The 13,560-nt window shown below is 40.6% G+C and overlaps 1 protein-coding gene across 1 annotated transcript in view; it reads right to left on the bottom strand.

Annotated features, from left to right (window-relative positions):
- POM121C (POM121 transmembrane nucleoporin C) overlaps positions 1-13,560 on the bottom strand; it is a 27,684-nt gene extending 14,124 nt beyond the window's left edge. Inside the window, exons 1-5 of the mRNA XM_036112531.2 lie at positions 12,939-13,560; positions 11,565-11,780; positions 11,098-11,256; positions 9,409-9,489; positions 7,768-7,939 (exon numbers count right to left, since the gene is read on the bottom strand). Coding sequence (XP_035968424.2) covers positions 7,768-7,939; positions 9,409-9,489; positions 11,098-11,256; positions 11,565-11,780; positions 12,939-13,510 — 1,200 coding nt within the window. The 5' untranslated portion in view covers positions 13,511-13,560. The remainder of the gene's footprint in view (positions 1-7,767; positions 7,940-9,408; positions 9,490-11,097; positions 11,257-11,564; positions 11,781-12,938) is intronic.

Below are 13,560 nucleotides of genomic sequence, written 5' to 3'. Positions count from 1 at the left end.
TGATGTAAATAAGTGAAAGATATACCATGTTCATGGATTGGAAGATTCAACACTGTAAAAATGTAATTTCTCTCCAAAATAATTGGTAGATTAAAGGCAGTCTTAATATCTCACAAGTGTCCATTCTTTCTTTTAGTGGAAATCGACAAGCTGATTCTAAACTTACAGAGAAATGCAAAGGGTCAAGATCCAAGACAATTCTGAAGAGAAATAAGAGAAATAAGAAGTTGGATGACTTATTCTACTACATATCAAAACTAAAAGACTGTGTGGCACAGTGTAGAAAAAAAAGACAGGTACAGGGCAAAAAAACAGACCAATGGAACAGAACAGAATCTAGAAATGGAACCACATATATACACTTAAATTATAACTAAGGCAGTGCCACAGAACAACAGGAAAAGGATGGTCCAACCTTTCAATAAATGTTGCTTACTAAGTCTAGTGGTATTTTGATTGCTACCTCACACCGTATACAAAAATCAACTTCAGGTGGATTATAGATCCAAATGTGAAAAGAAAAAGAATAAAGCTTCTAGAAGATAGCATATCATCATCATGACTTTAGGTAGACAAAGAGTTCCTAAACAGCGCACACAATACACTAACCATAAGTGTAAAGTGAAGAAAATGAAGTGGTGAGACACAGAGTAGGATAGTGATTTGTTGCAACACGTACAATTCAGAGAAAGCTTGTATCTAGAATATATAAAGAATTTCTATAAATCAGTAACAAAAAGACAAACAACTTAATAGAAAAGGGCCAAGAAACTTGAATAGGCACTTCATAAAAAAGGAAGTACAAATGGCTAATGAACAGTTCATACCTCTATTTGATTAGCAATCAGCAATTACAATTACAACCACAAATTACAACCACAATGAAATTTGGTTACCAGAATGGGTAATTAAAGAGACTGGCAACATCAAGTGTTAGGATGTATAACCACAGGAACAAAATCTCACTGCAGTGGTCAAGAGTATTAACTGAAATGTAACTTTAAAAAATGGTCCAACAACATCTACTACAACTGAGCACTACACATACTTTACATATGTGCACCAAAAGACTTAATACCAACATTACACATAATAGCTCTAAACTGGAAACCCAATGTCCAACAGCAGGAGGAAAAACGTAATTATGGTATATTCATATAAAGAAAATGAATTTCATGAAAGACTTGCTGCTACATGTAACAACCTGGATGCATCTCACAAGGAAAACAGTGAAAGAAGCCAAACACAAAAGAAAGCATATCCTGGTCTTCATTTATATAAAGTTTAAAAATAGGGAAAACTATAAGGTGCTAATATTCAAGAAGGAAGGAGGAGGTATGAGAGGGGCTTCTGGGTGTTGAAAATGATTTATTACTTGACTGGTTACATGAAGCTGTACACTTAAGGTATTTTTCTACATTATTAAAAAAATTAAATATAGATTTGACACAGAATACTATGCAATATATGATTTAAAAAGAGACAAAAAAGCACATACGTGATGATCTCATTTGTGTAACACAGACCAAAAATTCTGTGCATTCTCTGTGTTCGCACACCTAGTACGAATGTTAACAACAGGTACCTATGGGACGGAGACTGGGACAGCCAGGACAGGTGAATCTTATTTTACTTAACAGTTATCTATACTTAAAAACTTTTTGAAACCAGGAAAGGTACTACGTGCAGCACGTCATACATTCCAACAAGCAGAGTACACAGTAAAAAGTTTTCCTTCTACCTCAACAGTTATTCCCGGTTTCTAATAAAATCTATCAAAAGTATTCTATGCACAAATAACAGAGAACACTATACACACAATTCTGCACCTTGCTTTTGTTCTGTATTTTTGAATTCCCATCAGTGCCTCTGAAGCTACCTTATTCTTTTTGATAGTTACATAGTATTGCAACTTATGGAAATATTGTTACTTAACCAGCCCCCCCAGAAGGTACCTTTACATTGTTTCCAAGCTTCTGCTATTAAAATGCTACAATCAACATCCTTCTATATGCTTCTGAGTATATGTACAGAATTAATTCCTAAAAACAAACCTGCTGGATCAAAGGGCACATGCATCTCTAATACTGATAATTACTGCCACACTGCTCTCCAGAGAACTGTATGAATGGACACTCCCATCAGCAATGCATGGGAAGCCTGTTCTTACAAATACTTTTATGGTTTTTATTTTACATTTGTATCTTTAGTTCATTTGGAATATATTTCTCTAATATATGAAAATCGGCCCAAACTCACTCTTAAGAGACACAAATATGGGGTGCCTGGGTGGCTCAGTGGCTTAAGCATCCGACTCTTTTTATTTCAGCTCTGGTCGTGGGATCCAGCCCTGCGTCATGCTCTGTGCTTCGCGTGGAGTCTGCTTGAGATTCTCTCTCTCCCTCCCTCTGCTCCCCCCCCCCACATGCATGTGCTCTCCAAATAAAATCTTAAAAAAGAGAGCGACACACACACACACACACACACACACACACACACACACTGTTCCTCACCTAACTGGTAAAAACCCAAAGCTATGACAACCTAATCTATTGGTGTGACTATGGAGAAGCCATTACTCATATAATGCTAATGGGAATGCTAATGGTACATCCTCTAAGGAGGGGAATTTAAAAATATCTAGTGAAACTGTACATGCATCTAACTGTTGGCCTGGGAAATCAGTATTCTAGGCAATCTATCCAAGAAGTGTAATGGCCGGAGAGTGAAATGACATTGTGAGTTAAAGCATTACCTGCAGTACCACCTGTCACAGCAGAAAACTGAGACAGCTCAATGTTCACCAACAGAGGACAAGAGTAACTGCAGTTACTGTAGAAGGAAAGATGAAGCAAGGCTCAAACTTGTACATATTACTGCCTCACATGTTAGAAGGTGGGGTTTACAGATAGACATGGATTTGCATATAGTTTTAAGAAAAAAAAGACAGTGGAAGAATAGCCAAAAGGTAATAAAAATAGGAAGGGAACAATGTGGAGTAGAAAGAGGTTGAAATTGTGAACTTCTCTGAGTGTATTTTGTTTTCTCATATGTTCTCTGGAACAATTTTTATTTTACTTATATTTATTTACATTTATGTTTACTTACATTATTTATTTTTATTTTTAATTTTTTAAAAGTAGGCTCCATGCCCAGCGTGGAGCCCAAAGCGGGGCTTGAACTCACAACCCTCAGATCAAGACCCGAGCTGAGATTAAGAGTCAACTGAGCCACCCAGACACCCCAGAACAATTTTTTTTTTAAATTTTACTTTTAAGTAATCTTTACACCCATGGTGGGGCTGGAACTCACGACCCTGAGATCAAGAGTCACATAATCCACTGACCGAGTGGGACGCCTGGGTGGCTCAGTCGGTTAAGCGGCTGCCTTCGGCCCAGGTCATGATCCCAGGGTCCTGGGATCGAGTCCCACATCAGGCTCCTTGCCCAGCAGGGAGCCTGCTTCTCCCTCTCTCTCCTTCTGCTTGTGCTGTCAAATAAATAAAATCTTTTTTTTTTTTACTTTTTTTTATTGTTATGCTAATCCCCATACATTAAATCATTAGTTTTTGATGTAGTGTTCCATGATTCATTGTTTGTGCATAACACCCAGTGCCCCATGCAGAACATGCCCTCCTCAATACCCATCACCAGGCTAACCCATCCTCCCACCCCCCTCCCTTCTAGAACCCTCAGTTTGTTTTTCAGAGTCCATCGTCTCTCATGGTTCTTCTATAAATAAAATCTTAAAAAAAAAAAAAAAATCCACCGACCGAAGCAGCCAGGCACCCCTGTTCTTTGGGACAATTTAAGTATTTTATTTTACATAAATAAAAACAAACTGTATTAAAAAAAAAAAGAAAACCCCAAAACATTAAAATATACTGAACAAACCTTACTGTATATCAAGTTGGTGGTGTACCCAACTGAGAACACTGAATTCACATTACTCTAAAACACATATTTTGACTGTATCAAAAATAATTCTTAAGCTGATTCAAAATCTTACTGTTTATAATACACTGATATCATTATTTTGAAATTGTGTGTACTGGGACCAGTCAAATAAGTAATTATGAAGCAACACTTTTTGTGTAAAAATACATAAAAATGAGGGGCGCCTGGGTGGTTCAGCTGGTTAAGTGTCTGACTCTTGATTTCAGCACAGGTCATGATTTCGGGGTGGTGAGATCGAGCTCCATGTCGGGCTCTGTGCACTCAGTGCAGAGTCTACTCAAGATTCTCTCTCTCCCTTTGCCCCTTCCCCTGCTTGTGCCTTCTCTAAAAGAAATAAAATCTTCAAACATAAAAATGTAAAATCAAAGAAATTATGTAAAAAGTTCTGTAAATCTGAACTTGAAATATCAATATGAACTAATGACTGAGAGTTCTCTTTCTAAAGGATATGTGTAATTTTAACTCTCCTAGAATCCAGACTGTAGTCTATAAAGATCATTTCCAACTGAAAAAAAGGAAGGCTACTTGAACAAATAGCCAACTTCAGTTGGAGCTGGAAATGTACAAGATGGATTTTTTTTCAAAGCTAAAAAGCAACAAAGTTATTTATCAAAAACTACTGGGATCAAAACAAAAGGATACAGGAGCCAATTTGAAAGGGCTCCCACTGGCCAAAGGTGGAAAACTTTGTGCCTCAAAAAAAGCGAAATGTCTATACAAACTCAGAAGTTCATAAAGATAATCACAACAGCCAAAAACTCACTGGTCACTTCTGGAGTTGGCTCTGGCATCAGCGCCTTCTTATCACCTAGATACTCCCACAGGTAGGACATGTTCTCCTGCACAGAATTTCAGTTAACAAATGCAGAGGAAATGACAGAATTAGATTACTACCATTTTGCAACCTAATAAAACCGTGGACCTAGGCAAAGATGATAAATGGATGCTAAAATCGTCAGATGAAAAACTCATAGAAAAATGAAAATGGAAGAATCTGACTGAAACAGCTGAGCCCAGGGATCATTACCAACCTCACAAAAGGGAGGCAGCCAGTCCTCACGTGCTCCTGGTGTGATGCAATCACAGGGATGTGATGTTCTGCTAAAATAACTGAACTTGAATCTAATCAAGTCTCAGGACTCAAATTCCCATTTACAGGGAACATAGGGGATCGTGTATATGTTAAAAAGATACCATGACGATGGAAACTTAATCTAGAATGTGGGAAATTCCACAGAACAAAATGATCCAGTTTTTTCAAAGGCATGAAAAAAATAGTAGTATTATAGATTTAAAGAGTCTAAGAGACCTAGGAACCAAATGTAAAGAACTGATGTTTGGTCCCTCAAACAAAGGAACTGTAGTAAGACAGTTTGGGATAACACAGGCAATCTGAACATGGAGCAGTATTAACAAATATTAAGGAATAATTATTGTTTAAGAGGAATAATGCCAATGTGGTTATCAATGTTTATAAAAAGTTTTAAAATACACTGAAGTTCCTATACTTGAAATGACAGGTTTGTAATTTACTGTAAAACACAAGGGCAAAAACAGGGTGGGGTGGACTGATGGAACAAGACAGACAAAACGCTGGTAACTAACAAGTGAAGCTATAGGGAGGGAGGTCCATTAGATTCCCTTTCCTTTTGCGTACATTTTAAATTTGACATAATAAAAAGATTTTAAAGAACAGGTAAGTATAGGCATACTTTGTTTTACTGCACTTTGCAAATGCTGTTTTTTTGTTTTTTTTTTTAAGATTTTATTTATTTGACAGAGACAGACACAGCGAGAGAGGGAACACAAGCAAGGGGAGTGGGAGAAGGAGAAGCAGGCTTCCCGCTGAGCAGGGAGCCCGATGTGGGGCTCGATCCCAGGACCCCGGGATCATGACCTGAGCCGAAGGCAGACGCTTAACGACTGAGCCACCCAGGCGCCCCTGCAAATGCTGTTTTTAACAAATTGAAGGTTTGTGGCAAATCTACTTCAAGCAAGTCTATCAGTGCCATTTTCCTAACAGCATTTGCTCACTTTATGTCTCTGTCTCACATTTTGGTTAAGTATTGCAATATTTCCAACTTTTTATTATTATTCTCTTTGTTACAATGATCTGTGATGAGGGATCTTTGATGCTACTATTGTAATTGTTTTGAGGAGCCACAAACCACGCCCTTATAAGGCGGCTGACTTAAATAAATAAGTGTGCTCGGATTGTCCCATTAACTGGCAGTTCTCCCATCTCTCTCCCTCTTCCGGCCTCCTTATTCGCCGAGATAGTACAATATTGCAATTATACCAGGTAACAACCCTACAGCGGCCTCTTAAGTGTTCAAGTGAAAGGAGGAGTCGCACGACTCACACTTTAAATCAAAAGTTACAAATGATCAAGCTTAGTAAGGAAGGCAGGTCAAAAGCCGAGACATGCTGAAAGGTAGGCTTCTTGCACTCAACAGCCAAGTTGTGAATGCAAAGGAAAAGTTCTTGAAGGAAATGAAAAGTATTACCCTAATGAACACATGAATGATAAGAAAGTGAAAAGGCCTCATTGTTGACATGAAGAAAGTCTGAGTGGTCTGGGTGGAAGATCAAACCAACCATACCATTGCCTTAAGCCAAAGCCTAAACCAGGGCAAGGCCTAACTTCAATTCCAGGAAGGCTGAGAGGTGAGGAAGCTGCTGGAGACAAGTCTGGAGCTAGCAGAAGCTGACTCAGTGAGGTTTCAGGGAAGAAGTCATCTCCGTAACAAGGAGAAGCAGCAGGCGCTGATGTAGAAGCCGCAGGAGGTCATCCAGAAGATCTAGCTAAAATCATTCATGAAGGGGTCTATACCAAACAATGGAATTGCAACAGAGAGCCTATACTGGAAGAAGATGCCATCTAGGACCTTCATAACTACAGAGAAGTCAGTACCTGGCTTCAAAGCTTCAAAGGACAGGCTGACGCTCTTATTAGGGGCCAATGCGACCGGTGACTTTAAATTGAAGCCAGTACGCACCATTCTGAAAATCCTAGGGCTCTTGAGAATTATTCTCAGTCTGCCTGTTGTGGTGATTATTCCTACAACTACTCAAGCTTAGGCCTTCATTTTTCATTTATGTTATTGTAAAAGCCTTCTGGATTACCTCATCTCAAAAGTTTTCTCCCCTCAAAACTCTTCCTCCTTGAACGCTTTATTTTTTTCTCACTACCATATACAGGGTACCCACTTACTGACATGCATTGTAATGGATATTTTTCAAGCATTGTCTTCAATCTTTATAATAATCCTTGGGAGATGAGAAATAGAAAGTTGAAGTGATTTACCTGCCCGAGGCCCTATAGCTACTAAGTGTCAGAGGCAAAATCTGAATCCAAGTCTGTCTGGTAGCAAAGCTTGCTCTGTCCCCTAGGCCATACTGCATCCTCTTTCTAAGAAAGAATTGCAATTTTTTCTAAAAAATAATTTTAAAATATTACAATATTTTAAAAACTTTTCACTCAATTCTCAATGACGATAGGATGAATTTTATGATCCAGTGCAATCTGGACTGAATCTACCTTTTCAATCAAATTAATATCATTTATTGAATTATTCATTCTTTGTCCATTTATCTACAATACTGGCTGTTTTGTATCAGCTGTCCCCATATGTACTGGTTTACTTTCTGGGCTTTCTATTGTTCCCCGAGTCTAAGTTACCATTCAAGGGTTTGCATCTTCTGTTAGCTCAGAGGTAATCCCAGTATCTGACGGGTGGAAGGTGGTTAGTAAACACTGGCTCATCAATTAACGCTCGGAGCACCTTTCCCCCATGCCACAAGAACGTACCTGAGAGAAACCTCGAGTTGAACTGTAAGAACTGGTAATGGCATTGCGGCTGGAGCTAGGGATGCCACCCGTGTACGTGCTCGTCAGGGAGCTCACAGAAGAGGTGCGAGATCTCTTATTCGAGTGGTCGTCGGAGCTTTGGGAATTGAGACCTCTCTTCAGAGAGCCAGGCCTAACAAAAAAGAAAAAGACAGTGAGTGTGCTATTTAAGGCAACATTCTTTTAAGGCTTCATCCATGGTCACAAAATATTTCTTAAATAAACTTAATAAAAAAGGATAAAGCTCTTAATGCTATTGTTACCACTTCAGCTAAATATCTTGGGCAAGTCAGGAAAGGAAAGCCAAATATTTTAAAAATTAAATGTATGACTCCACTTGTATAATATTCTAGAAAAAACTGCACGCTAATCTACAGTGACGAAAAGCACATCAGTGGATGCCTGGGGCTGGGGGCAGGACTGGAGGGAGGCGTTACTAAGGAGCAAGGGGCAACTTTTGAAGGTGATAGTTATGTTTATTACCTTGGCTATGGCAATGGTTTAACAGGTGTATACAAGTCAGAACTTATCAGACTGTACACTTTAAAAAGGCACAGTTTATTATAATGTTAGTTATACGTCAATAAACCTACTAAAAAAACCAGAGTTAAGAGGAACCAACCAATTTTTTTAAGCTTCCAACAGAACATCTTTCCTGTAGAGTAGTCACCCACCCTTTGTTACAATGTAGACAACTCACTTTCTCCCAGAGTGATGAATGTCAACCATGGACTAGTTTATTCTTACACTGGATGAAAATATATTTCCTCTTTCACCTATTTCACCTACGGATCTATTTGGAGCCAAACCGAACAAATGTGAGCCTTTTCTTCATGTGACATCCCTCTGGTTTTTGGTGATCATTATCCTTCCCTCTCTCATTTCCTTATTCCCCTTGAGATTTTTCTCCCTTGGGTTAATACTTTAAATTTTCAAAACCCACTCATGCACGGCCACCACTCTGTAACATATTACAATTGCTTCATTCGGAATGACCGTTAGGTTGTGTTTATGGTCTCTTACAGTGCAGGCCACGGAACCAAGCACAACACTACACGGACAATGTGAGCAGAACTCAGGACAGCAGGAACCTCTGCCGCCCTCCCCATGTGCTCCATTCTGGTCTTTGTTCTGCTATCAGCACAGACTGGGAGCACATTAGCTCTTTTGGCAGCCTTGTCACTCTCTTGACTCAATAAGCATGTAAGTTACCTCAAGTCTTTTCACACAGATTTCCAAGACACTTTCCCTCTCATCCAACCCCTAAATGTATTTAAACTCAATTGTACAAACTTAACATTTATCTTAAATTTCATACTGTTGCACTTTAACCATCGCACAAACCTGTTTATATACAGTTATTAAATATATTTACAATCTCTCTTAGCCTTACTATATTTTTATCCATATTAATGAAAAAATATTAAAAGAAATTAGACAATAGTTACTGTGGAACATTACTCAAAATGTTCCTCTCTGATGTCAAAGACTTGAACCTGGGCTAATAACGCAATGCAAAAACACAGAGGAAAATCTCTGTAGGACAACAGCTCTGACAGTGCCCTTCCCCAGTCTACCTCATTCAGATGGATTCTCACTTACTTAGGCACAAAAGAAGCAGGGACTCCATTGGCCACCAGGGGCTCAAATGCTGAATGTCCACTCCCACTGCTATCATGGCGCCTGTGACAAATCAAAAAACCCTCAATTAAATGACTTGACTTTTTTTTTTTCCTTAGAGCATCCTCTCATACTCCTGGAACCTTATACTATTTCTATGGCATATAGAAATGGCTAGACAAGAAAAAGGCTGCTTCAAATCCTAAAGATTCTGAAAGGTAGATTTATTCTAAGACTGTCCTCATAATAACGAGTATAAAAATGCTTCAAGACCTTTTGAACTTATTCAGGTGTTATTATTTGCTAACTTCTCTCCAAAGTACTACTATCACAATACCCTACCATCCACAAATGAAAAACAAAAAACAAAAACATTTTAGGGACTAACCCACACATCCCATAGTGCTCTAGAGGTTAATATGGCAAGTCTGTTAGGGAAAAACTTCACATATCACACATAAGGGCCTATGCATGGTGCCCATAATCACTGCTTACTCCAAGTGTGAGAAAGATAATACAGAATCCTCAGTTATAGGCTCACTGGGGTCAAGAAAAATTTTAACCTTGGAGAATATGAGAGACTTATTTGGATCATAAGAATGATGATTCCCTTTCCCACCTCCCCCACTCCTTGCCACCCCTGCTTAGCTAGTTGACATCAGTTCAAATTGCTCACCTATAAATCATCTCTACTCATCATTAGATCTTCCTATGTCACATAAAAACACTTCCATTTATTAATATCTCCCTACCTAACTTTGCATTGGTAGTATCAAAGACGGCCAACTTTGTAGGATATGAACAATCTGGTCTAGGTAATGGTTACATTTAACAAGTGTGGGGTCCACTGTCTCCTCAGAGTGCTTCCTTGACCAATGTATATAAAGAAACCCCCTTCTCATTATGTTATAGCATCCTGTTGTATTTCTTTTTTTTTTTTACTTCTATACACGTACAATCTAGAATTCCTTATTTTATTATCCAAGTCCCATGGGGACTCTGTCTTACTCATTGCTCTATCCACAGTACCTGGAGTAGGCCCAGGCACACATTAGGTGCTCAATCTGTCAAATTAAGATGCGTGAAATCCTTAACTGATTCTTGGAAAGCAGTTATGCATCATACCTAGTGACTTCAACCTCTGCTCTTTCCACACTTAGGAGACAGATTGCTTATTCCATTTTCATTAAAATATCAGAAACCAAATAATGAAATTGGTTTTACTCTCATTACTGATAAATCTACCATATTCCAGTCTTCACTTTGCTTCGCCAAGCATTTCCTTCAGCACAAATATGACATTCGAATGGTGGTTACCCAAATAATTAAGCAACACAAGCTAGTGAAGGGAAGATTTTTAGCATTCCCTCTAAAAAAAATAAAATTTAGCACATTTGTATCAAAAGTATGAGACTAACGTGGCTAACAGCTGTCAGCTTATCTCTAATACTTGTGGAAAAGGTAAGTTATAAAATTTAACCTGTACCTTAGGAAACTAACAGCATTAAACCCCTTGTTACCAAGCTCTTCCATGGAATCCAAAGAAGGGCACCTACTGGAGCTCAGAAACTGTGGAGTTGGTCTCTGTTTCTTCTTGGGAGTGATCTGTATATCAACAAATCACAGGAGTCTGTGTGGGAGGCCTGTTTAGTACTCTGCGGGGCCTGTTACCTTCTTTTATTTTCCTGGCTATCAGAAAATATTTGGTCTTCCTCCTCCACTGTCCTTTTCTTCCTCTCCTTGAGGGCACTCAGTACAGTCTCTTTTGCACATGGGTCTGGGGCATTACTTGATGGTGAGGACAGTGTTGAGTTGATTGTCTGCTCTGGTCTGTAATGAAAAACAAGATTCTGGCATTAAGATATGTTAATAACCATGCATATAGCACGGACTTCAGTCACTGGAAATCAGAAGCTATCTAATAAGCAAAAGTATACACTGATAGAAACTGCCCTTAGAATTAAAGCTACCGTCTAAGGCCAAAACAAAAAATGCTGTTCAAGGACTAGAGTTAGGGATTTCTCATTCAAATAAGCACCTTCTTCCCTTTTTTGCTTTATAGTTCTTTTGTCAGAGGAACGGCTGTGGAAGAATAAGTGGAAATAAACAGGAAAGTTTATTCTGCCAGCAGTACTCACATTGGCGAACGAGTCCATTTACTATCCGGAGGAGCAATCCTCACTGTCACTGGGCTGCACACCATTTTGGAATTACGAGGAGACAGCACAGCCTTCTTGTGATAACCATTCCAGCACACTGTAGGAAGTACGCCCAGAAGGGAATACTGGGCCTGCTGGATTGGGTATCGTCTTCGAGGTGTTATCACAAACCGGTTTGATAAACTCCCACAATCCCTATGGAGAATGGGAAACACATTATAGAACCAAAGAAGCCTGAAGGAATGGCAGAAATGTAAATTACTAAAGAATCAAATGGGTTCAGTTATCTTCCAGAGAGCTTAAACTGCTTTAAAAAAAAAAAAAAAAGGTTTTATTTATTTATTTATTTAGAGAAAGCTAGCACACGTGGGGGAGGGGCAGAAGAATAGGGAGAGAAAAATCTCAAGCAGACTACACCCTGAGCAGGCAGAGCCTGATGTGGGACTTCCTCTCACAACCTTGAGATCACGACCTGAGCAGAAACCGAGTCGCAGGCTCAACTGACTGAGCCACCCAGGCGCCCCTTAAACTGCTTTTTGAGCCACAAAAAAACCCACAGCATTTTTATGGCAACGTTCCCCCATTCCATCTAAGGATGGAAAGTGGCAGCTGCTTAGCAGCTGTCCCTACAATGGACTTCAACAACTTTGAGAGGGAAATTGAAAACCCTGCCCACACAAGTAAAACTGCGATGGAAGACAAGTGCGCGTTAGGACATGCAAGGAGGAACTTTTAAAAAATTCTTAAATCTTTTCAATCTTTTATGCTGAGTCATAAGTAATAAACACCCCCAAAGTCAAACATTTTTGACACCTAAGTTCATCTTTCAACTGAATGTACTTATTGATAATCTAGTATTTTCACCAAAGTTTTGTATTCTCTTGTAATGCTCAGCTATTGGGACTAAATGGAAAAGCCTCTTTAATTTGATCACCTTTATCAATCAAGTTTTATCAAAAGAAGGGTCTCCTGGGAACACCTCTTTGAGCTCGGCTAACTGACCTAATTGCTCTTATTGGTCCAAAGGAAAAATACAACAAAATATACTATATATCTACTCTAGAAAGGTCAAGATACTTTCACCATAAGTAGGGATATTTTAGTAACTTATCAAGTATTTTTCTAAACGCGGTTTTAAAAACTGTAAAGAAGGGAACAGCTCTGGCATCACATCTCACTCCAAAGGCTCAAGGAAGGCAGGGGACGACTGACACACACCAAGGTGTTTCAAGAAGACAAAGCGACACAGAATCCACTTTTGACTTAATGAAAAAGAAAATCAGATTTAAAAAGTCAAGCTCTCCATTCAAAGCCAGTCGACAGGAGGGTGTGGGAAAGATGAGCAGATCTTACCGGAGGGAAGGCCTCCTAGAGGATCGGAGAAGAGGAGTGGGGAGAGAGGGGTAAATGTGATGCACACGATGGGCCGAGGGCGCGGGCGGCGCGGCGCGGGCGGCAGTGCGGCGGCGGCCAGGCCTCTCCAGCAGGTCCCTGGCCTCCGGGGCGGGGGCAGGCTGCGGGGGGCCGGGCTTGCCCAGGTAACTGCCCATGAGGAGCAGTTCGGCGGGGTCCGGTCCTTCGAGCAGGGACCGCGGCTCTAGGAGATTTCCGTTCACCGCCGACTTGGCTGGAGGCGAGGCGTGCAGGGTTCGCTGACGCCGCGCGTTCCGAACGAGCGAGGAGAGGGCGCGCGAACCGCGGGGCTCGCGGCTCAGTCCCCACCAGGCCGCGGTGGCCCCCACGGCCAGCCAGGCCAGCGCCGCCGCCGCCGGCACCAGATACAGCACGAGGCCGAACAGCGACAGGCCGAGGAGCGCCGCCCCGGCAGGGCCGCCGCAGCCCCCGCCCCGGCTCCGGCCGTCCCTGAAGCTCGCTATCGGCCGCCGCCGCTCGCCTCCGCCAGCCGCCGCAGCCGCCGGAGACATCGCGGCTCCGCGCCGCGGAGAAGACTTAAATATCCCAGCGTGCACCGCGC

Source organism: Halichoerus grypus, chromosome 6 (assembly GCF_964656455.1).
Source record: "Halichoerus grypus chromosome 6, mHalGry1.hap1.1, whole genome shotgun sequence".
In the NCBI taxonomy this organism is placed as follows: domain Eukaryota; kingdom Metazoa; phylum Chordata; class Mammalia; order Carnivora; family Phocidae; genus Halichoerus; species Halichoerus grypus.
This window is presented reverse-complemented; position numbering and strand designations above follow the sequence as displayed.